This window comes from Girardinichthys multiradiatus, chromosome 1 (assembly GCF_021462225.1).
Source record: "Girardinichthys multiradiatus isolate DD_20200921_A chromosome 1, DD_fGirMul_XY1, whole genome shotgun sequence".
Taxonomy (NCBI): Eukaryota; Metazoa; Chordata; class Actinopteri; order Cyprinodontiformes; family Goodeidae; genus Girardinichthys; species Girardinichthys multiradiatus.
The window spans coordinates 15,236,095-15,262,048 of record NC_061794.1 but is presented as its reverse complement, the minus strand read 5'-3'; the positions used below and the strand labels follow the sequence as shown (position 1 = coordinate 15,262,048).

At 39.7% G+C, this 25,954-nt stretch overlaps 1 protein-coding gene across 8 annotated transcripts in view; it reads left to right on the top strand.

Moving 5' to 3' along the window:
* LOC124872321 (nephrocystin-4-like) overlaps positions 1–25,954 on the top strand; it is a 277,448-nt gene that overhangs the window by 213,078 nt on the left and 38,416 nt on the right. For 6 of the 8 annotated variants that reach the window (XR_007039267.1, XM_047372196.1, XM_047372205.1 and 3 more), the window contains 3 exons: positions 12,949–13,083; positions 18,696–18,904; positions 20,136–20,350. Coding sequence is in view for 7 of the 8 variants with exons in the window: in XM_047372196.1 (XP_047228152.1) it covers positions 12,949–13,083; positions 18,696–18,904; positions 20,136–20,350 (559 nt within the window). In the remaining variant the exon portion in view is untranslated. The remainder of the gene's footprint in view (positions 1–12,948; positions 13,084–18,695; positions 18,905–20,135; positions 20,351–25,954) is intronic. The other 2 variants (XM_047372188.1, XM_047372215.1) reach the window with 2 other exon arrangements.

Below are 25,954 nucleotides of genomic sequence, written 5' to 3'. Positions count from 1 at the left end.
TGTCACACTGATTTAAGCTTTTTATCTCTGAAATCTCAAATAACGACAACAACATAGAAATTATTCAACTTCAATCAGACTTGAAAGAAATATTTTCATTAGAAAAGGAGAACTCAGGAGGATTGCGGAGAAAATTAAATCCCTCATCTGTTTTACTGATTAAAATAATGCAGTGCAAATATTAACTCTTTTTTAATACATGTTACAGCCATTATGGCCAAGATATATAAAAATATATTTTAAAACTATGTACATTCATTTACATAATCAGCTTAACTTTCCTCTAAGCTATTATAATTCTCAAACCAACCCTGTCCTGACTACATACTGATTTCTAAGTTACTGTTTTTTAGTTGTGCATGCTATCAGTCATGTTTTAACTTCATCTCTTCAGGAATTTATCACCAGCAAGCTCAACTGAAAAATGAAAAGCAGGTTCTTATGTTTGTGTGTAAAAAAACTGCTAATCTTTTAAATCACCATAACGTAGGGCTCACACATAATTCATAAAATGATAGACTCTGTCAGGTCTATTTAATCGCACAATGAAGTTTTTTAAATGTAAAGGACAAAAAGGTAGTTCTCGGAATAATAGAGAGTTTCAATAATAGAGGCTTGGTTTTGCTGAAACATCTAGTCTTTAGCAGAAAAGAGACACTGCCAAACAATTGTATGAGCAGACACAGCACGTTTAAACTATAACAACTGCTGGCTTGTCTTGTAAAACTAATTATTGAATCTACAAAACTGATTTTTATCCACAAAACCGTGATGCCCTAAATAAAGAATGAGTCGAAGCAGCAGACCTGTTTAATAAGAATGTTTGATCAGCAGATTTGCATTTGCTCAAAACAAAATATTCTGATGTCTAAACAGCTTCAGTGGTAGAGATTAAATAGTACTGAGTAGTCTTTTAATCCATGATTTCATTGTTATTTAAAGAGATGCTGTTGACTCAATAGTGGGTTATTAAAGGTGATTAATCTATAATGTCTTTCTAGACACATTTCCACATCTGAAGCTTTTTCCTGGAACCAGGGTAGGTTTTTTGGGTTCATCTACTGGCCAAATCTACTTTAGTTAGTTTATGAATCTGAAGGAAAATGCAGAAAAGAAAATTGATGCGTCTGAGCCGGATGATAAATGCATTGAATTGCCCTATGAACAACACCATGATGGCTCCTCTTTGGCAGATTATTAACAAAATCTATTCCTTCATGATATAATATTAGCCCAATTAGGTCATAGTTTTGCAATAAACACACAACCACGAACCCTCCATTACAGATCATTTTGTTGTTTCACATCATGCACCTTAATCCGTCCAGGTCATGGGCCTTCCTCAGCGTGTTATCTGCCTCAGATTCTGTTGATTAACATATTTCTCAGATTAGATGGAGGCTGGGGGAGGATACAATGTCTCTGCTGTGTGTACACCAGCTGACTCATTCTACTGCACAAGTGTATAACAGTATGTAGTACAGGGTTCATCATAAGGTGCCACTGTTTCTGTTTGTTTGTCTCTAACTATGGAGCTTGATGAAGGTTTTTCAGGTCTTGGTCCATGAAAGCAAAAGCTTTGACAGTAAAAATTGTCAGTCAAGAAAACAAACCTTTACGCTGATTCAAAATACCTTTTTTCAATGTCCAATTTATTCCTGGTGGTGTTACTATAGGCCTGATTGTGTTAACATCTGGCATGAATACTGAAGCTGTAGCAAACTTGTCTGTTTTGATACCTAACAAAATGTAGCGAGCTTTATTTTTGAAGTAAGTGGTTTGCACTTTCGCTAAATGTCTTTATTGTCTGTTGTAATCTTAAAAATGTCAGAACATGATTACTTCTTGTGCTGTTTGGCTGCACCTTTAATCAGACGAATCTTAACCTGTGGCTTCTGCTGGTGAGTGTTAAACATGCACTCAAGGGGAAACTGGATAATGCATTCAGTCATTGGATTGAATGCATTGATACATTTCTTCACTTACCAACAGAACATGAATTAAGATAATAGTGGCATCTAAATTTAAAGTGGCCATTGAAAGATCTGCAGGTGTGATGTTGGCATTTTCCATGGAGGAGAAAAATCCTTTTTCCATTTGTGCTTGGGCTATTATAGACCACTATTACACAAACATCGGAGACTGAAAAGGATTAACAGAGATGCTGGGAGCAGATTAGGTATGATTTTAGTTTTTATGAAAAATGAGTACAGTAGTCATGTCCTTTTATGATCTATAATTATTCTTCTTCCCTGTCCTTCTCCATTATCCATCCCTGACCACATTCTCAACCCATAACAGAAAGAAAACCTCAAGGAAATAGTCAGAGACAGAACTAGTGTGCTCTCACTTATTTAAAGCCATGTTTTCAGGTGATTTTCAATCCTTTAAAGATGAAAGGACTGGTACGAAGATGTTCCATTTATGATGTAAAAGTTTATGTTATTTGGTTGTTTACATGTGAGAATGCTAGTTTGGACATAACCAATAAAGTCCACTCAGAGGATCATGGGATCAAGGAATGAGGTTTATAGTCCTCATAAATTTATCACAAGGAAAAGACCAAATTAAATGCTTGCCATTTTATTGTTTAGCATAAATGTTGGTAAAACATGTTTAATTACAGACCGAATTTAACTATAGACACATAAATTATAGGCTTGGAGGTGTGGTGAACTCAGACTTTGCACTTTTTGTTTTGAGAAACATTAGTAAAAAGTCATTTAATGTACTGTCAGAAAAAAACTCTGATTTTATTTAAGCTTATTTCTATGAAATCATATTGCTTCCTTAGTTATAACTGTGTTCTTTCTTTCAAAGTTCAATTTCCTCCACAGCAGCTAACACACACAATGTGCACAAGGATACACAAGCAAAAACCGTATATCTGCTTCTGCACAGTAGAAACGGCCGATTAGAAACTTCTGCAGACCTGACAGTGCTCCTCGTCTGGAGCAGCCTGATAAGCCCTGAAGAAACTGGCTTTTACAGCTGGAAGGAGTAGGGAATTTGCCCAGTGCTGTCACAACTGGGACAAAAAATCAGTGAAATTTGCTTAGCAGTTAGTTTGGCTATGGAGGACATAGAAACCCCACATGAAGTATCTCTCCATCATTAAAAACGCTTGCTGCGGGCACAATTATGCCTAACTATATTAGACTTGCCTTTAGCCTTGAGGTGAGGCTGAATCTACTTAATTTGAAAGGTCAGTGGCTTGGAACGGGGAGGCAGAAGAAATCGAATACTGCAGGCTACTTTGAAACCCCCTTGGCACTTGCTCTCATTTGTTCTGGAGACCAGGATATCAGTGGTTTGTTGTGGCCTTAACCTCAAGAACTGCTAGTAGGGCAAGGTGGGCAGGTGGGGCTATTGTCATGCAACAGCACGATGCAGTTGAGACATTTGATAGACTTCCACCCCCTGAGTCCTTGTTCACAAATTTTCTTCTCCACCCAGATTATGTTGAGCTACAAATGGTGTGCTATTGAAGTATTAGTTTAAATTTCAGTGTTGAAAGTCATCAGGCTAGTCATTGTGATTCAGTAGTTGTGAATAGATTGTATAACTGAGAACAAGACATCCATGCCAACCCTGATGAGCACTAAAAGTATGTGTTATCTGATGAGTCTACGATACTTGCAGTGACAGCCAATTACTTCGAGACATTTTTGGGTTCAACGTCATTACATAAGTTTTACTACCCACTTATAACACCACCTTTTCACATCCATGATGGTTTATCATTTAATTCTATTCAAAAACAAACATATCTTCACAGAAGGAATAACTGGCTGAAGGGATCTATAATTAGGCGCTGGGAATAAGATATTGTGTTTTGCTATTTATTGGATATTCTCACTACACCAGAGCAGAAGTAATATGTTCACAGTAATATTTGGGGAAATGTAACTCAGACATATGCACCTGGCTGAGCGGTGTGGCCAGTGTAGGGTGATGGATGATGAGGAGAATGCTTTGGGATGGCAGACACCTCTCCCATTAATCTGCAAAACAGCACTGTCTGTCTCTGTTTGAATAGCAGCACCAACTTCCCATTACTCATTGAGTTGCTGCTTATTATGTGTTTGTTGATGAAGGAATTCTCCTCTGAAAGATTTGGAGGATGCTTTTGGCGTCCTCTCCGAAACTCCTGCAAGCTCTCCGATGTGTCAGTTCTGGACAGCAGAAGCAGTTAATTGCTGCTCTCGCTATATTTCATATGAGTGCACCCTGAACGACGAGCTTCAGAGCCGCTCAGAAAATGCTGAATTTGTTTCAGTTAGGCATCTCATTTGGGCATGCTGTAATTTAGGGCCTGGAAGCTGCTAGTGGTGATACCAGCTTTGTGTAAAAACTGAGTTCAATTCATACTGATTTTAACTTAGTTTTATCTCTTTTATCTGGCGGCTTTTGTAGATTAGATCTAATTTATTTCAAACAGTGCCCTTAGGTGTATAATTATGCAAAAAACATTTGACCTGTGGTAATTAATAATGATAGTTTAGGGTAGCTGATTGGCTCTTTGCAATCATTTACATTGTTATAACTGGGAATTTACTTTACAGTTAGCATGCTGGAAAAAGGAACTCACTACCTGAGCAGACTAATTACTAATTAACCAGCTAATAGTTGCTTGTTATTCTTACGGTACTCTGTGAAGTGCAGAATGGCAAGAAGAGATAATACTTTGTACAATAAACTCTTAATAACTACTTCTAGGTTTTAGACTAAAGGCGTTGGAAATACTCCCCAGAGGTTTTGGTCCATATTAACAAGATAAAATCATGCAGTTGCTGGAGATTTGTCAGCTGCATGTCACTGATGCGAATCTGCTGCCCTGTCACATCTCAAATGTGCCGGGTTCGGTTGAGATCTGGTGACTTTGGAGACCATTGGAGTGCAGCGATCTAATGGCCATGTTTCAGAAACTAGTTTGAGATGATTTCATCTTTGTGAGATTGTGCATTACCCCACTGGACATAACCATCAGAAGATGGGTACACTGGGCTTATGAAGAGATGGACATGGTCAGCAACTATACTCGGCCTGTGGGGTTAAAACAATGCTTACCTGGTACAAAGGGGGCCCAAACTGTGCCAAGAAAACATCCTACTCCCACTATTGCACTAACACCACCGCAGTCTGAACCAGTGATAGAAGGCAGATTTGGACCCTACCATCTGAATGTTGCAACTGAGATCAGAACCTGATATATTATGTAGTTGTCTAATTTTGGTAATCGTGTTTGAATTGTAGCTAATATCCTGTTGTCGGCTGACAGGAGTGGTACCCTGTGGTCTTCAGCTACTGTTGCACACTTGCATCAATGTTCAACATTTCATCTCCTCAGAGAGGATTTCCCATGGTTGTAACACATTATTATTTGACCTGATTTTGTACAAGTCTGCCTATTCTCCCCTGACCTGAGATGAGCAAGGCACACACACAATAGCCACTCACTGGATATTTTCTCATTTTCAGACCATTGTCTATAAACCTATGGTTGTTTGTGAAAGTCCTAGTAGATCAGCATTTTATCAAATACTCAGACCAGCCCACCTGGCACCAACAACCACGGAAGGTTCATTTGAATCCCTTTTCTTTCACATTCAATTTGAGCTTCAGAAAGCTGTTTTCTCCATGTTTAGATATTTTTAGATGTCTGATGCACTAAATTGCTATCATGCGATTGGCTGATTCGCTACTTATGTGAACGAGCAATTAAATATTGTTGAAGGTGGGTAAATAGGATCTGTTGTTTAATTTCAGCAGTAATTGTTTGTTTTTAGCTTTAAATAGAAATAATTGGATTATGTTTTGCATTTTGTTGTAAATTGTTGTGTAAATGCTGTGAAGCTGGTATTTTTGCTCAAGGTTTACATAGCATGATAATTTCTCAGTGGGTCATGCCTAATACTGATCATCATTTACTTTTGTAGTTCAAGAAAAGCCTAAACTGCTGGTACCTTTGAAAAGAGGATTAAATACTAATTTGGTCTTGCATTTATGTAATAAAAGACACTTTGCCATCATGTTGTCAAGAGACCAAATTATATAAACCATGTCCTCTCAAAGTCAATTTAAACAGCATCTGTTAGAGTTACGACTAATGCTCTGAACAACGATTTATACAGAAGTCTATGTTCTATACAGAAGGTATCAATATGTGCTCAGGAATCAGATTAGAAAATTCAGGCAGGCGGGTGCAGGTGACATTTAACAACTTTATGTTCAGTAGTCTTACTGCATCTCTGACACCCAGTGCTCGGCCACACTAGGCACAGAGACCAAGACTAACCATCAATCAACATGATTCATCATGCTGCCAGCTTTGTGTCCGATCCTGTTGACAATTTCAAACTAAAATTGACCACTGCAATGTTTTGGATCCTTTGAACAAGAATTCAGTCTTTTTTTATTTGTTATGTCAAGAAATGACCTTTTCTGTCGTTTTTTTGTCTTAAGGTACTGCAGTTGCTCTGCAGATGATAATTTTGTGCATAATTGTGGATTAATAGCATTGAGTTATGGTTCTAATGGAGACTGAAGAATGCAATGTGTGATCAAACATAAAAAGACAGATTTGTCTTAATGAAACTGAGTTTGCCCTCTGCATTGTCATATTGAAGTCATGAGTCTCAGTAAAACAATAAAACCTGCTGGGAAAAACTGGAGCAACACATTCTTGTCAAACTTAACTACCTGAAATCAAACTGTGATAAGATCTATTTGTGGAGCCCCTGCTGTTGTCCTCAGGCAGATTCCAAGGTTTTTTCTCCACAGAATCAGCAGGAATTCCTCTTAATTTAAACACTAATGAAACAATGCCAATAAGCATGGAGGAAAAATGAACAACTTCGTTGGTGGCTTCTTCTATATATTTTAAAGAATTCACAATAAACAATTGCTTCTGTTTTCTTATAACTTTCGTGCACATTTTCTGCCTTTTTGAGTTATTGTTTTGCTTCTCAGCTTCTGTTTTCAGGTGTTCTGCTGCTCATCCTCACAGATTGTTCTTTTACAAAGCCTTCACAGACTCTTAGCAGGAGGTTAGAAAACAAAGTTAGCCAAACCTTTATATTTTTCGCCCTTTAGTCCCCTAGTCAGATGAGCCTAGTACAGGTCCTTCTCAAAATATTAGCATATTGTGATAAAGTTCATTATTTTCCATAATGTAATGATGAAAATTTAACATTCATATATTTTAGATTCATTGCACACTAACTGAAATATTTCAGGTCTTTTATTGTCTTAATACGGATGATTTTGGCATACAGCTCATGAAAACCCAAAATTCCTATCTCACAAAATTAGCATATTTTTAAAAGGGTCTAAACGAGCTATGAACCTAATTATCTGAATCAACGAGTTAACTCTAAACACCTGCAAAAGATTCCTGAGGCCTTTAAAACTCCCAGCCTGGTTCATCACTCAAAACCCCAATCATGGGTAAGACTGCCGACGTGACTGCTGTCCAGAAGGCCACTATTGACACCCTCAAGCAAGAGGGTAAGACACAGAAAGAAATTTCTGAACGAATAGGCTGTTCCCAGAGTGCTGTATCAAGGCACCTCAGTGGGAAGTCTGTGGGAAGGAAAAAGTGTGGCAGAAAACGGTGCACAACGAGAAGAGGTGACCGGACCCTGAGGAAGATTGTGGAGAAGGGCCGATTCCAGACCTTGGGGGACCTGCGGAAGCAGTGGACTGAGTCTGGAGTAGAAACATCCAGAGCCACCGTGCACAGGCGTGTGCAGGAAATGGGCTACAGGTGCCGCATTACCCAGGTCAAGCCACTTTTGAACCAGAAACAGCGGCAGAAGCGCCTGACCTGGGCTACAAAGAAGCAGCACTGGACTGTTGCTCAGTGGTCCAAAGTACTTTTTTGGGATGAAAGCAAATTCTGCATGTCATTCGGAAATCAAGGTGCCAGAGTCTGGAGGAAGACTGGGGAGAAGGAAATGCCAAAATGCCAGAAGTCCAGTGTCAAGTACCCACAGTCAGTGATGGTCTGGGGTGCCGTGTCAGCTGCTGGTGTTGGTCCACTGTGTTTTATCAAGGGCAGGGTCAATGCAGCTAGCTATCAGGAGATTTTGGAGCACTTTCATGCTTCCATCTGCTGAAAAGCTTTATGGAGATGAAGATTTCATTTTTCAGCACGACCTGGCACCTGCTCACAGTGCCAAAACCACTGGTAAATGGTTTACTGACCATGGTATCAATGTGCTCAATTGGCCTGCCAGCTCTCCTGACCTGAACCCCATAGAGAATCTGTGGGAAATTGTGAAGAGAACGTTGAGAGACTCAAGACCCAACACTCTGGATGAGCTAAAGGCCGCTTTCGAAGCATCCTGGGCCTCCATAAGACCTCAGCAGTGCCACAGGCTGATTGCCTCCATGCCACGCCGCATTGAAGCAGTCATTTCTGCCAAAGGATTCCCGACCAAGTATTGAGTGCATAACTGTACATAATTATTTGAAGGTTGACGTTTTTTGTATTAAAAACACTTTTCTTGTATTGGTCGGATGAAATATGCTAATTCTGTGAGATAGGAATTTTGGGTTTTCATGAGCTGTATGCCACAATCATCCGTATTAAGACAATAAAAGACCTGAAATATTTCAGTTAGTGTGCAATGAAACTAAACTATATGAATGTTAAATTTTCATCATTACATTATGGAAAATAATGAACTTTATCACAATATGCTAATATTTTGAGAAGGACCTGTAGTTTTTAAAAAGCATTAGGTGTTAGGTTATCATTTGTGGTACAATATATCCAGAATCTTTCTTTATTCTAATTTATTGGTGGTGTTGATCATGTTTGTACATCCCATTTACCTTTACACATACATATCAAATTATAACTCACCAAGTACTTGGGTATTATTTTAAAAGATTTTCATTTTGCGCTATTTCCACTCCACTGTAGAGTCTGGCTCAGTAGGTAAGACTAGTCTTCAGACAATTATCAAGTTGTACTTACAATTCCAGCTATGTGTAAAAGTTGGGGGTGTGTTCCTGTCAGTTCCTGTTAAAAGTCCTATACAAGTCCTGCACAGTGCTCAGAGGGATTTTAAGCCATTCTTCTTGCAGGATAGTGGCTTGGTCACTATGTGATACTGGTGGAGGAAAACGTTTCCTGACTCGCTCCTCCAAAACAACCCAAAGTGGCTCAATAATATTTAGATCTGGTGACTGTGCAGGCCATGGGATATGTTCAAAAGATGTTTAAAAGATTTTCATTTTGCGCTATTTCCACTCCACTGTAGAGTCTGGCTCATTTGGTAAGACTAGTCTTCAGACAATTATGAAGTTGTGCTTACAATTCCAGCTATGTGTAAAAGTTGGGGGTGTGTTCCTGTTAAAAATTTCAACTACAGGTGCTGCGTGTGCTGTAGAAGTAGAGTGTGTGTGCCGTATACAGAGGACATGAGTTCAATTCCAGACCCTGGGAGGTTTGATGCATGTCTTCCTCCCTTCTCCTTTTGCGGCCAATACAGCGTCAATTCGTCTTGGGAATGACATAAACAAGTCCTGCACAGTGGTCAGATGGATTTTAAGCCATTCTTCTTGCAGGATAGTGGCCAGGTCACTACGTGATACTGGTGAAGGAAAATGTTTCCTGACTCGCTCCTCCAAAACACCCCAAAGTGGCTCAATAATATTTAGATCTGGTGACTGTGCAGGCCATGGAGATGTTCAACTTCACTTTCGTGTTCATCAAACCATCTTTCACCAGTCTTGCTGCATGTATTGGTGCATTGTCATCCTGATACACGGCACTGCCTTCAGGATACAATGTTTGAACCATTGGATGCACATGGTCCTCAAGAATGGTTCGGTAGTCCTTGGCAGTGACGTGCCCATCTAGCACAAGTATTGGACCAAGGGAATGCCATGATATGGCAGCCCAAACCATCACTGATCCACCCCCATGCTTCACTCTGGGCAGGCAACAGTCTGGGTGGTATGCTTCTTTGGGGCTTCTCCACACCGTAACTCTCCCGGATGTGGGGAAAACAGTAAAGGTGGACTCATCAGAGAACAATTCATGTTTCACATTGTCCACAGCCCAAGATTTGCACTCCTTGCACCATTGAAACCGACGTTTGGCATTGGTATGAGTGACCAAAGGTTTGGCTATAGCAGCCCGGCCGTGTATATTGACCCTGTGGAGCTCCTGACGGACAGTTCTGGTGGAAACAGGAGAGTTGTGGTACACATTTAATTCTGCCGTGATTTGGGCAGCCGTGGTTTTATGTTTTTTGGATACAATCTGGGTTAGCACCCGCACATCCCTTTCAGACAGCTTCCTCTTGCGTCCACAGTTAATCCTGTTGGATGTGGATCGTCCTTCTTGGTGGTATGCTGACATTACCCTGGATACCGTGGCTCTTGATACATCACAAAGACTTGCTGTCTTGGTCACAGATGCGCCAGCAAGACGTGCACCACCAATTTGTCCTCTTTTGAACTCTGGTATGTCACCCATAATGTTGTGTGCATTTCAATATTTTGAGCACAACTGTGCTCTTACCCTGCTAATTGAACCTTCACACTCTGCTCTTACTGGTGCAATGTGCAACCTCCCACACTAAAATGACAGATGTTTCAGTTTCATTGTCCAACCCCTGTATATATATGTGTGTGTGGAATCTTATATGAAAACCAACGGAAAGTGGTATACAATTGTGAACTGGGAAGAAAACTATACATAATTTAGTTTTTTTTTTTTCATCAATAAAAAACTGAAAAGGGCATTGTGCAAAAGCATTCAGCATCCCCAACCCCCCCCCCTGAGTCAATACTTCTTGGAACCACTTTTTGCTGCAATTACAGCTGCAAGGTTTTTAGGGTATGTCTCTACCAGCTTTGCTCACTTAGTGACTGAACGTTTTGCCTATTCTTCTTTGCAAAATTCAGCTGTTTTGCAAAGACGATTAGATGAAGAGCATTTGTGAACAGCAGTTTTCAGTTTTGCCACAGATTCTCAATTGGATTTAGGTCTGGACTTTGACTGGGCCATTTTAACTCATTCATATGTTTTGTTTTAAACTGTTCCATTGTAGCCCTGGCGTTATGTTTAGGATCGTTGTCCTGCTGGAAGGTGAACCTCCGCCCCAGTCCCAAGTCTTTTGAGACTCCAACAGATTTTCTTCTAAGATTGCCCTGTATTTGGCTCCATCCATCTTCCATCAACTCTGACCACCTTCTCTCTTCCTGCTGAAGAGAAGCTCCCCTAGAGCATGATGCTGCCACCACCATATTTGACAGTGGGGATGGTGTGTTCAAAGTGATGTGCAGTGTTAGTTCTCCACCACACATAGCATTTTGCATTTTGGCCATAACGTTCAATTTTGGTCTCGTCTGACCATAGCACCTTCTTCCTCATGTTTGCTGTGTCCCCAACATGGCTTCTGGCAAACAGCAAACGGGACTTCATATGGTTTTCTTTTAACAATGGCTTTCTTCTTGTCACACTTCCATAAAGACCACATTTGTGCAGTGCACTACTAATAGTTGTCCTGTGGACAGATTCCCCCACCTGAGATGTGGATCTCTGCAGCTCATCCAGAGTCACCATGGGCCTCTTGGCTGCATCTCTGATCAGTGCTCTGCTTGTTCAGCCTGTAAGTTTAGTTAGACTGCTTTGTCTTGGTAGGTTTACAGTTGTTGCATAATCTTTCCATTTCTGGATGATAGATTGAACAGTGCTCTGTGAGATGTTCAAAGCTTGGGACATCTTTTTATAGCCTAAGCCTGCTTTAAACTTCTTCACAACTTTATCCCTGACCTGTCTGGTGTGTTCCTTGGACTTCATGATGCTGTTTGCTCCCCATTATTCTCTTAACCAACTTTGAGGCCGTCACAGAGGAGCTGTATTTGTACTGAGGTTAGATTACACAGAGGTGGACTCTATTTTCTCATTAGCAATCATCATGCAACTTCTCAAGGCAATTAGTTGCACTCAGAGTAAAGGGGGCTGAATACTTTGCACACCGCACTTTTCAGTTACTTATTGGTAAAAAAAGAAAAAGAAATCATGTATAATTTCTGTTCCACTTCACAATTTTATACCACTTTGTGTTGGTCTTTCACATAAAATTTAAATAAAATATATTCATGTTAGTGGTTGTAATGTGACAATATGTGGAAAAGTTGAAGTGAAGGGGTATGAATACTTCTACAAGCCACTGTGTGTGTGTGTGTGTGTGTGTATATATATATATATATATATATATATATATATATATATATAATTTTTGCACATTTCTCAAATTCGTGCAAACACTTGTCTTTGTGAGCTTTGCTCAAAAGCATCTTTATAATTGTGAAGCTTGTGGAGGATTATCAAGCAGACAACACTAGCACTTTTGCTGTTAAGTTTTTGTAGTTCTACTTTTAATATGTATTCGGTCCTATTTGGAATTTTTCCATCAGGCCTTTCTTTTGCCACTTTTATCTGCACTCTGATCATGAACAGATCTTTTCACAGTTCAGTGCTTCCTCCTTAGGCTTTACACTCTATTGAAACAATTGAAAATCTTGTCATTATTGCTCATTATTAATCTTTAAAAATATATTTTTTGATACCCATATTTTATAGAGACCTTCTTAATTATGTAGAACAAGTTCTAAATGTAAGTTTTCCTTTAGGTAACATTAACTTTCAAACCATGAAACAGCCCTGTCACACATTAATAACTGTTAAGTAGTGACACAGGGAGTTATTACTAAAAGGTCACTGTTTATGCTACAGAAATCCCTTTGATTTATCTCATGTCTGACACTGAATTTGCAGCTGTTCTTGTAGATTGTCTCTAGCTTCTTGAAGACAAAAAATGTATACCTTTGCTTGCTGTAAAGTTGCACTTTATGTTTTAGAGTGTGATGGGTTTTATCACACACATATAGTGATTACTTGCCTCTGTTTGTTTCCGGCAGGATGTCCAGTTGACCCTAGCAGGAATAGAGCAGCAGACGGGATATCATTTCATTCCCACATCATCACACCTCGTGAAGTCACCTGTGGCTTTAAAGGAGGAAGCCTGTCTCCCAGAAACATTCTCCAACTTAATGGTCAGCTCATCCTTCTAAATATGTTTTAATAGCTTAATCTCAGACAGTTACATTTTGAAAAATACAACCTTATAACATTTGACATCAGCAAGTAGGATCTTTGACCATTCCTCTCTACACAATTCTTCTAGATAGTCTTGTTTCCTCTCGTATGCTTTGTCCTTTTCATCTTATCCCTCACATTTAATATACGATTTAGCACTAGGGACTGAGATGAGCCATGAAACAAGATTAGGTATCTGGTGACCCATGTCTGTGTTGATTTGGCCTTGTGTTTTCAATCATTATCCTGTTGAAAGACCAAATCACCACTCAGTTTCAGTTTACTGGTGGAGGCCACCAGATGTTTTTGTAAAATGATCAGTATTTCAAAAGTTTCATAATGCCATGCACTCTGACAAAAGTCTGACAGGTCTTTTGGAAGAAAATCAGACCCACAGCATCACAAATCCTGCACCGTACTTAAAAGTGAACATGAGATGCTTTTCCAAATATTCATCCTCTGTTTTATGCCTAACCAGCTTTCACTGTTAGTTGCCAAACAGCTCAATATTATTCTGATCTGACCAAAGAACATGACTATAGGTAAGGTTCCTGTAGAGTTTTAAAAGTTTTTAAAATTTGGGATGATAGGACAGACAATTATTCTTTCTTTACATTACTCCCAAATACAAGGGTTGGACAATGAAACTGAAACACCTGGTTTTAGACCACAATAATTTATAAGTATGGTGTAGGGCCTCCTTTTGCGGCCAATACAACGTCAATTTGTCTTGGGAATGACATATACAAGTCCTGCACAGTGGTCAGAGGGATTTTAAGCCATTCTTCTTGCAGGATAGTGGCCAGGTCACTACGTGATACTGGTGGAGGAAAACGTTTCCTGACTCGCTCCTCCAAAACAACCCAAAGTGGCTCAATAATATTTAGATCTGGTGACTGTGCAGGCCATGGGATATGTTCAAAAGATGTTTAAAAGATTTTCATTTTGCGCTATTTCCACTCCACTGTAGAGTCTGGCTCATTTGGTAAGACTAGTCTTCAGACAATTATGAAGTTGTGCTTACAATTCCAGCTATGTGTAAAAGTTGGGGGTGTGTTCCTGTTAAAAATTTCAACTACAGGTGCTGCGTGTGCTGTAGAAGTAGAGTGTGTGTGCCGTATACAGAGGACATGAGTTCAATTCCAGACCCTGGGAGGTTTGATGCATGTCTTTCCCCCCCTTCTCCCTCTACCTGTTTCCTCTCAGTATATTGTAAAACCAAGGCCACCAGTGCCACAAAATATTTATATAAATAATAATAATAAACAAAATACGTGTATGTCTGTGTGTATATGTATATATATATATATATATATAAATATATATATATACATACAGGGGTTGGACAATGAAACTGAAACACCTGGTTTGAGACCACAATAATTTATTAGTATGGTGTAGGGCCTCCTTTTGCAGCCAATACAGCGTCAATTCGTCTTGGGAATGACATATACAAGTCCTGCTCAGTGGTCAGAGGGATTTTAAGCCATTCTTCTTGCAGGATAGTGGCCAGGTCACTACGTGATACTGGTGGAGGAAAACGTTTCCTGACTCGCTCCTCCAAAACACCCCAAAGTGGCTCAATAATATTTAGATCTGGTGACTGTGCAGGCCATGAGAGATGTTCAACTTCACTTTCATGTTCATCAAGCCAATCTTTCACCAGTCTTGCTGTGTGTATTGGTGCATTGTCATCCTGATGCACGGCACCGCCTTCAGGATACAATGTTTGAACCATTGGATGCACATGGTCCTCAAGAATGGTTCGGTAGTCCTTGGCAGTGACGCGCCCATCTAGCACAGGTTTTGGGCCAAGGGAATGCCATGATATGGCAGCCCAAACCATCACTGATCCACCCACATGCTTCACTCTGGGCAGGCAACAGTCTGGGTGGTACGCTTCTTTGGGGCTTTTCCACACCGTAACTCTCCCGGATGTTGGGAAAACAGTAAAGGTGGACTCATCAGAGAACAATACACATTACAATACACAAAGAGTCTGATGGTGCTCTTTGAGACCTCATCATCCCTTGATGCCACTCTTTGTGGCTGTTCTCTAAAAGTGAACCTTGAAGATTTTTTACTATCTTGCGTGGTGGCAGCGTAGTGATATCAGTGCCTGAGTGTAGGTGTTATATAATCTTTATAGTCCAGGGAAACACAAAGTCATTGGTTAATAATGAGAACTCTGATCACCTTAAAAAGTAAAGTATAAAAAAACATTTTGTTACTCTTCATTTAAAAGGTTGTTAGGGATACCAATAATTGTGTCACTTGTGTTTTTAATGTAAAGAAACAGCTATTTCTTTACATTGTTTTTATTAGCAATGTAACCTAATTAAAGGATGGATTTTTCCTCAATTTAAAAAGGTTTGGTCACCTCTGAATCAGTATTTCTCATTGCAGCTTCTCCACTGAGCTGTCAGTATGCCTCTCAGCCCATGTTTGAGTGGAGCTTGAGTCACAGAGGAATTAATGACTTTTATTTGGGGGTTGACCCTGCTGCCGCCGCCTTGATCAGCTCAGCCAGATACATTTCACATTCTTTCTGTTGGCTGCACCACTAAACCACTCACTTTTCAGGCTAATTGAGCTTGCAGAGGCATCTCTTGTGGTTAGCCACAATCTTGTTTGTGTTTTTTGACTGTGCGGGTATATGTGTGTTCCTGTGTGTGTGCAAGCATAGCCTTTGCAAAGGCACAGACACACAGGGGGGAAACCAATTTTTCCCTCAATTAAGCGAGCCATCATCAGTCAACTGCTTTGCTATTGGTAAATTTGCCTCGAATTTTAACTATTTCTGAAACACAAGCACTCCCAGAGCCAAAAGTATCACATAAGACATATAAAACAAGCATATAATTGCTTAGTGTGATACTAAATTCATCTGACAGGTATAGAATTGCAGACTGGCCTACAGAAATTATGTCATTTCACAAATATTTTGGCTTTTCTCACTGTGACCAAAGCACCAATAAACAGTTATGTGTTTAAAAGCTCAGTGCCGCTCAGATTCTGTGTATAAAACATATTTACAAATTGTTTCATAGGCACGCCTCACAATCACTTTTCATACCGTTGCAACTATCGGTTACCAACACCTCTTGCTGCTATGCAAACACAGGCTGTTCACTGTTTGCTCTGTTTCTTACATATGTTTCCCGTCACAGCCTACCCACTTAATGTCTCCTTTACATTCTCTCCTTCCTTCACTTCACCTTGGTGTGCCAGTTAAGCATACATTGTATCTAATTGCTTTCACTGGAGTCCAGTCACAACAGTAAGACAGAGTTTGCAGAGAAGCTACACACCATTGTGTGTGTGTGTGTCTGTGTGTGTGTGTGTGTGTGTGTGTGTGTGTGTGTGTGTCACTCTCCTGCCCCACTTCTTCCTGCATGTGGCTGTGAAGGATAGCCAGACACTATCAGGTTAGCCCACTGGCTCCCAGCCTGATACTGCTTTGATAATGAGACTCTGGAAAAATGTCTAAGGATTAGAAGTCATACAAGGAGGGAAAACAGGAAAGAATAGCAGACATCAAAGAGTTTATTTGGAAGCACACAACCCAAAAATATACTTCACAGGGAAAGTTTTATGATACCCTAAATTTAATCTGGATGAATCAAGTCCATTAAAGTGGCAGCTGCATTTGTTTATAAGTTTTAAATTGTTTTGTACATCCTTCCAGTTTCTATACCTACTTTATTCTGTTGAGAGTCATGTGGTTCTGGAGTACACCCTGGACATGGTGAGGGAGGAAGCTGGTACCTAGAGAAAACCCAACACAAGTGGAAACTTCACAGTAATGATAGCTGGCATAAGTTTGAGAAACTTGAAAACATGAGTAAACTGCTGGTTAAAGGGACAGCTTATTGTGTTTAAAGAATCTGGAAGAAGGTTATAAACAGCTAATATCCTACTACAGTAAATGCTGTAGGTAAAACAAAAATCGCTTTGCGCCAAGCTAGGTTCGGCTGTAATCAGCAACAATGGGTATTGGCTGTTTGTTATATAAATTATTGGAGAATTTTGACAGCAATCATGCAGATTTTAACTTCTGCTTCCGCTTAGATAAGTATTGTCGCTCTGTATGTGCATGCACCTGAGCTCAGTTTTCCCTAAATAACTGCAGAAATTATGTGTCACCACTGAACCATTCGTGCTGTGTTTGTTAAAAACAGAGCATGGGGGGCACGGCGGTGGTGCAGGGTTAAAGCACGTGACCCATGTACGATGGCTACAGTCCTCAACGCAACCATCATGGGTTTGAGTCCCGGCCTGTTGACCTTTGCTGCATGCTATTCCCTCTGTCTCCACCCCATTTCCTGTGGGTCAGCTTACAAAATAAAGACCACTAGTGCTGCAAAATAAAATAAATAAACAGAGCAAGGATTCCACCCTTGCTCTGTTTATTTATTTTATTTTGAACCTTACTGTTAAAAATGTTACTTCTCTATTCATGTTCAACCCATGTTTAGTTTGTCAGGGTTTAACTCAACAATAATGTAGTAATCCACACGAGAAAACTTTACTACTGAGGTCCCTGACTGCCAGCCCTTAAAGTAAGTGAGTAAGGAAAACTTTATTTATATTGCACCTTTCAGGATATAAAATCTTAAGGTGCTTCAGATTAGCCAACAATGCATAAAAACAAGAGAAATAAATAAAAAGCTGATTTAAAAACATATTTTTGTAACTGACCACAGAGTCCCTCAATTTCAAGTACAAAGGAAGAAAGTTCCAGAGTCAGGGGCCCCTGAAAGAACACTGTCTCCTTTGGTTTTCATCTATATAGACCATGCAATAGGTTCACTCATAACTCAAACAAAGGAAAATCAAGGGCAGAAATAATCCATTCAGCCATCCACCCACTCAGGCAGGTAGCCATTTTTGCAGGTTTTAGAATTCAAAGCCATATTGTGGAATTTAAACATTAAACAAATTTCATTAAGATCTACCAACATATTTGTTTTGCTGTGACTGTTCTTCAAGCTGTTCCTTCAAATTAACAAACACAAAGCACTTTCTTCTGCTCATTTCAACCATTCCACCTAATTTTCAGCTGATAGTCTAATGTCTGGTATACAGCAGACAGAGGAGGTAATGTTCCTGAAGAGCCTAAATAAAAGCCCACTTTACATCTTTTTTTTCTATCCTCTCTCTCTTAAACCATTTAGTGACGTACCAAGTACTTTATTTCTTCCTTTTCTGCACTGCCCATTTCCGTTTTTTAATTTATGACAACGTCCAGTGAGTCTAGGCTAATTTACCCCATTGCTAAAATGTAGACTCAGTTACATTGCTGAAAACTAAGGAATTGGAGATAACAACAATGCAGTTTTAGCTTTGTTTAAAATACTTTATCTTGCATATTTCTGTGATTAGTGCTGCACTAGTACTAGATAAAAATTTAAATAATTAATAACTACATATTTATGGAGGTGAAAGAAAATCTGAGACAACTGAGATAATTTTCTCACCTAAAAATTTAGAGAGATTTTACAGCTTATGGTCAAAGTAGAAGGAGAACAGATTCAACTTTTCCCTGTGAATAAATTCTTCACTGCAGCCTGTTTTTACTTGGCAGCAAAGGATACTGTACAAGAACACAGGTTGGATGGAGATTGGATGCTGTTGTACAGAAATAGGATCAGAGCTCACGACATCACCCACGAAGTGCAACACCTTAACACCGAGAGCGGGCGGCGGAAGCTGGACTGCATGGCTGCAGTGCATCGACTGGAGGCTAAGAAAAACGCAAAAGAAGCCGATGTTATGGTAATGTCAGACTTTACACCTAATCTGCTGGGGAGATGCTTCTGTGTACCACTGAACAACATCAAAGCTGACATGACATTGCTCTCACACAGTGAATGTTGACACATACTAAGCCTGAGGGAGCACAGGTCAGTGTTGATAGTCACACTGGTAGCAATGACAGTCAGCTGTTTAATATAACAATGAAAACGATTTACAAATCATTTATTCTAAAAACCTCCAGGTCTAACCTCCTCATTCTAACTGCACTTTCCAAAAAGCTTTATATTAATAACAGTCATGGGTGACGCTGCTTAGGTTTTCACGACATGACTTTCCAAACAGCTGACCAAAACATGTAGGAAACTGCTGCTGCGAAACATGTAGGGAGGGGTCAGGGCCAAACAACTCTGCTCCTCATAGTTGGAGGAAACAATGCTCACTCCAGAACCTTCTCTGGCATCTTATCAAAAGCACTTAAGCACAGTAAGAATGGTAAGATGGAAATTTCATCAGATTTCATCAGAGATTTTATTTGTGGAAAATCTTGGTTTTCTTTTATTTTTTTTCTAATCCCTTTAGCTTTTTTGCCGTGATTTTAAAATGTTATTTACATTTTCATTATTGTTTTTGTTTATTATGTTATAATTTATTCAATATAACACAATGAAGTTTTGACACTTTTCAATTTTGTATTTAACAATCCCAAAAATACCTATTCTCTGTTAAGTGACTGGGATTTTGCCAAAAAGTATCCGTTTCTTTTTTCAAGTGTCTGGAATTTTTTGATTCCAGACACTTGACTGAGATGGAAAGTATGTAGCACTAAGCCTGCCTGTTTGCAAAACATTTATCTAAACTGCACCTTTTTTCTGTGGAAAGAGTGTAATCAAAGGAGCAGCAGTCAAGTGTTAAAATATATCTTGAAATAGTCACTGAAAGGTCATGGAGAAAATTATTGATATAGTGCAACCTGAATTTTACTGGCTCCACTTTGGCTATTGTTTCTAATAGTTGTGATGACATTTTACTCTACAAAGCTATTAACTGAACACTCAGCGCTGGGAGTGTTAAAATTATGATCTGTTGCACAAGAACACTGCACAGTAGATCAAAACTGATCATGAAACTGCTCTGAAAACTGTCTCAGCAGTTTACAGAGAGCACTTTTGGTGATGATCATGAAAGTTTTGTATATGATGTCACTATGAAACATTTATCAGTCCTTTGGTGATGTTTTTTTTTGTGTCAGGGTCTCAAACCAACAGCTCGGTTGATCAGAGAACATCAACCTAGCGAGGACTACAGCAAGGCAGAGGGAATTGCAAATATGCTGAGCCAGGCCATCACCACCCATCATCTTCTCTATGCCAGCCTGGGCTCTGCTGAATACATGGAGTTTGTCCTGAAGAATCCCTTTAACATGCCTCAGACGGTCACCATTCACACCGATGACTCAGAGCTCAGGTAAGATACTCTAGACAGTGGGTAGATGTGGTGTGTTCCTAAATCTGTATCCTTAAGAGTTTATTTAGAAAATTAAATCTTCACTTCTATCAAGGACATGTCTTTGGGTCAACCATTGGGGAGGTTTAGCTCTCTGCCTATCTATTTATTTATTGAATCATTTACTTTTGTAAAAGAAATCAAGCTAATTTGGCATTCCTGTATTAGAAATACATTGTAATGCTTTTACTGTGATTTACTTAACTTTCCTGTTTTCTTTGTATTTACTCTGCACCTTTTCTGTTCCCCTGTAGTTCAACAATTAATCAAAGGGTTACTTTTTTTCATAATTTTTCTAACACTACCAAATATTCTACATTGTTAGACCTCCGTCATGGTCATGAGTGCTGCATTGTGGCGTTTCAAAAGGTCTGCAAAAAATCAATTGTATTTCAATTCATGTCAATGAGGAAAATGGTTTCCACATATGAATAATTGCAGTTAAGAGCTTCATCACAGAACAAATGAAATTATTTTAATTATAAAGTAAAGTTTTAGGATTTGAAGGTTTTAAAACATTGAAGACTTCAGCCCAGGCCCTAAAATAGATTCATTCTCATAAAGCAGTGGCCCGGTTTATAAGTAATTTAGAATTAAACTAATATAAGACATGTTGTACCAGGTCTCTGCCTTGGCTTGGTTTTCATTAATCAGAATCAGCTTTATTTCCAAGTTCGTACATACAAACAAGGAATTTGACTCCGGTACACTTTGCTCTCTGGTTTTTGTTTTTTGCATTAAAGAATATACATATATACAACATACAAATATACACATATATAAATAAAAAGGTGCATTTGCAACATCTGTATGCCGTTGTTTGGTACTCTATTAAATGTTCAGCAGAGAAACAACCTGGGGGAAGAAACTGTCTTTGTGGCGGCTGGTTTTAGTAAACAGTGCTCTGTGGCGGCGGCCTGAAGGTAAAACTCTAAACAGTTTATGTGCAGGGTGTGTGGGGTCTGCAGAGATTTTTGCAGCTCTTTTTCTGACCCTAGACCTGTATAAGTCCTGGATGGAGGGAAGGTCAGCCCTGATTATTCTCTCTGCAGACCTGATTATTCGTTGCAGTCTGGACCTGTCCAGTTTGGTGGATGAGCCAAACCACACTGAGATGGATGAAGACATGCTTTATTACATTTCAAGAATGGAAACTGGTAAAAGTTGATTATCTTAAATCTTAAGATACTAAAAACATTATGCTGAGAGTTTTCCAAACACTTAATTAAAAACAGACTGTCCAGGAGTTGGCAGATGCTTTAGTCCAGGTCTGGGAGGAGATCCCTCAGGAGACCATCCGCCGTCTCATCAGGAGCATGCCCAGGCGTTGTAGGGAGGTCATACAGGCACGTGGAGGCCACACACAATACTGAGCCTCATTTTGACTTGTTTTAAGGACATTACATCAAAGTTGGATCAGCCTGTAGTGTGTTTTTCCACTTTAATTTTGTTTGTGACTCCAAATCCGGGCCTCCAGGTGTTCCCTTTATATTTTTGAGCAGTGTATATATATATATATATATATATATATATATATATATATATAAAATTGACTTTAAAATGGAATATAATGTGAGATCAGTCCAAGTATGCATGGTGTTGTTCTGGAACTCTGACTGTCAAGTGTTCATCAGAGAAACAGCCTGGGGGAAGAAACTGTCTTTGTGGCAGCTGGCGTTATCAGACAGCGCTCTGTAGCACCAACCTGAAGGTAAAAGCCTAAACAGTTTGTGTGCAGGGTGTGTGGGGTCTGCAGAGATTTTAGCTGCCCTTTTCCCGACCCTAGACCTTTAAACGTCCTGGATGGAGGGAAGGTCAGCCCTGATTATTCTCTCTGCAGACCTGATTGTTGCAGTCTGGACCTGTCCTGTTTTATGGATGAGCCAAACCACACTGAGATGGACAAAGACAGGACAGACTGAATGATGACAGTGTAGAGGATGACCAGCAATGGAAGGTTGTACTTCTTGAGTTGCCTCAGGAAGTACAGTCTCTGCTGGGCCTTCTTCTGAACATTGTCTATGTGTGAGGATCATCTCAGGTTTCAAGAAATGGTGGTTCATAGGAATCGAAAGTGGTCCACAGCAGACATAGTGTTGTTGAGGACGGTGAGGGAGGGTGTGTGGGGGTGGTGTTCTTCAAAAGTCCACCAACATCTCCACAGTCTTGAGTGGATTAAGTTCCAGGTGGTTCTGACCACACCAGTGCACCAGTGTATTGGATCAGTCCAAAAATTGTGGTGTCATCTGCTAACCTCAGGAGTTTCACAGACGGGTCCACTGAGGTGCAGTCATTTGTGTAGAGTGGGGAGAGAACACACCCCTGGGGGGCGCTGGTGCTGATGATTTTTGTGCGGGAGAAGATGCTCCCCAGCCTCACCTGCTGCTGCTGGTCCTTCAGGAAGCTGGTGATCCACTGACAGGTGGAGGCCGGGTCTTTGAGCTGGATGAGCTCCTGGTGGAGGATGTCTGGGCTGATGGTGTTGAAAGCCGAGCTGAAGTCCCCAAACAGGATCCTGGAATACATTCCTCGGTGGTTGAGGTGTTGCAGGATAAAGTGTAGTCCCAAGTTGACTGCATCATCTGCCGACCTGTTTGCCCAGTAGGCACACTGCAGGGGGTCCAGAAGGGGACCTGTGATGTCCTTTAGGTGCTTCAACACCAGTTCACCAGCTTAAAGTATTTCATGACCACAGACATAAGGGCGACAGGCCTGTAGTCATTTCATCCTGTGATGGTCGGTTTCTTGGGTACTGGGATGATGGTGGCGCGTTTGAAGCAGGAGGGAACCTCACAAAGCTAGAGCAGAGTTCTCTAAGGATCTGAGGTGTGTGTGAATGGCATAGTCAACAAATCTTGAACTAACGTAAGTGTTATTGTTGACCAACAGTGAAAAATTGTTGTCTGTTCTACAAGCTGCTCATGCAAGATATCCTTTATCTGTCTTTCAGAACCTTATTTTGAAATAGGTAGAAAGTAGATCTTCTTATGAAACTGGCCGACAACATTCGCTTACAAAACAGTCAGAGAAGCCTCCACTGCTTCTTAGTCTGTTATCTGGATGCATTTTGGGATTCTGTGTGGACAAAGAACAGGTGACAGAGCAGTAGACAAGATACAAACAGTTTAAAAAGGATGCCGAAGTTCACATAGAGCGCTACTTCAGTTTATAAATGAGTCTGGACTGCATTTAATTCTTTTTGGTTCATAATCTAAAATACGTAGACTGACCAAACCTGAAAAGAAATTATTCGACACTAAGCAAAGAGTCTTTAAGACACACTTTGAGATTTGCAAAACCTTTTTTTTTTTTTGTGAAAACACAAAATGGTTGTATTTCCAGAGCTCTTTTGACTTTAGGACCACTTCAGAATTAGACGAGTATAAAAACCATAATATATGGACAGGTCAAATCTGGAGTGGAATCATCTACAATGATTATATATCATTTCAAACTGGGAGATTTGTGAAATATTCCTAGTTGTCCTTAAAATTTTACGAAAATCTCATCTCATTCTTTTGAATCCCTTTCTCTTGTCTCATCTCATAACCTCTTTTTATTGTTACATGCCGAGAAATTACTCATGCGGTAGTCACTAATCTACCCACATAATGCAGCGGATGCTGAAGAGTCAGCATCTATGAACATATTTCACTTTCCGGAACGTTCCCGGAGCCATACAAGGAACCTTCCTCATTAGTAAATTAACATTATTGTGTATCTTGCCTTCTTTTTAGTGCAATGCCATCTGAAAAAGCCCAAAGATCAGTGCTTCAGTACACTCTTTTTTCTTGCAAACAGATATTTGGGTTTTTTTTTATATTTTAATTATCTGTTCTTTAATCTGTTAAACTTGTCTTTGTATATGTTTATGCAGGATTCAGTCTCTTTCTAATGCATTCTGCAGTTAAGATTTTATTAGACTGTTTAATGTGACATGTTGAACCTCATTTTTATAGCCTTACACTTCTATTTAGTTGTGGCCTCTTACTATATTCATTTGTGGAAACAGGGTGCTATGTTTGCTTAGTATGTGTTATGTCTTTTAAACTGGAAGGATGTTGTAAATGTTTTGGTGGGTCTCCAATCTAACACACTAGGTGTGAACATGTGTTTTTTATGCCGTATGTGTTTTCAGTTGTTAGATCGTAACAAGCCATGCTCCTTCGTGAAGCTGTGTTCACACTTTTGGAATGTGTTTCCAATTGTGATGTTAAAGCTCAGGAGCCTATTTGTGCTCTGTATTGGTGAATAATGTTATATCCTTACACCCCAGACACTCCAGTGTACCAAACTGAGATGTTGCCTCTTTATTGACATCTGAACTATTCAGCTATTTTAAAAAGTCACCACTGTTTTCATTACATTATCAGTTGATGCATCACGTCTTGGCAGCAAAGCTTTGTGAAGACAAGGTGGTCCATAATCAGAGCATCATCAGGATATAACTTCCTAGATTGTTTCTTCAATATAAGTATGACAACAGAGCCACAAAGGTTCTCCTATTGTTTCAAAATGTTTTTCAATTAATTTCAATTCAGTTTAGTTATATAACTGAATTACAACAAATGTCATCTCAAGGCACTTTCCAAGGCAAAGAGGTCCTATTTATATCCACTTATTTGCAATCCAGTTGGGTCCAGATTCGGTTTAAGTCAAACTGTCATGATGTTGGCTCCCTGTTCTACCACACCCACCTCCTCCGCTGCAGTTAGTGTTATTTAATTCACCTCTGAGCTGCTCTATTTAAGCGCTCTTCAGCCTTCAGTTCTTCGCCAGATTATCAAAGGCTTCTGCCAGTAGATGTCCAGCATTTTTCCCTAGTATTTTATTGATCTTATTGTTTTGTCCACGTTTCTGTCCCCTGGATACTGTTACTTTGCCTTGCTCTCATCTGATGTCTGTTTTCTGGACATCGATGCCCCAACCTTTGCCCGACATGTGGATAAGTAATCTGAACTTGGCCTCCTCATGTATGACTCCTGCCTGTTCCCTGTTTACCTCCCGGTTTTAGATTCATTACTTATTTATTGTCAGACACCTGTGTTTCCACAACAGCTTTGCCCAGGACTCTGTTTCTACATTTATCCCATTGTGATATCATCACCCTGCAGAGGTTTCCTGACTTCCACCAGTTTATTATTGAAATAAGCTTTTTAAATTGTCCTTTGTGTCTGGCTGGAATTTTGGGTCCTCTGTCTGGTTCATTATATAAACCAGTTCATTCCAAAACAAACCAGTCATATTAGTCAAATTCTGATTGAATTGCAAATTGTCCAGTTATAATACAATACAGACAGTCAGTCGATCATTTATTGTCAGTTGGTCCAAAGTTATGCTAAGTCTAGCCAATTGGGTCAAATCATTAACTTGACAGAAAAACACTCCAGCACAACCAGGCGCGCGATGAGCAGCATTCTGTTAGGACCAGCTAGGAGTTTAAAGGATAGGAAGCAGTTACAGAAAAAAACACAGAAACACCGAGCCAGGAGTACCTTTCAATAAAAGGAAAAACAAAGCGTGCACAATGTTAAAGGCAGCATTAGGTTTGTCACTGACTTAATC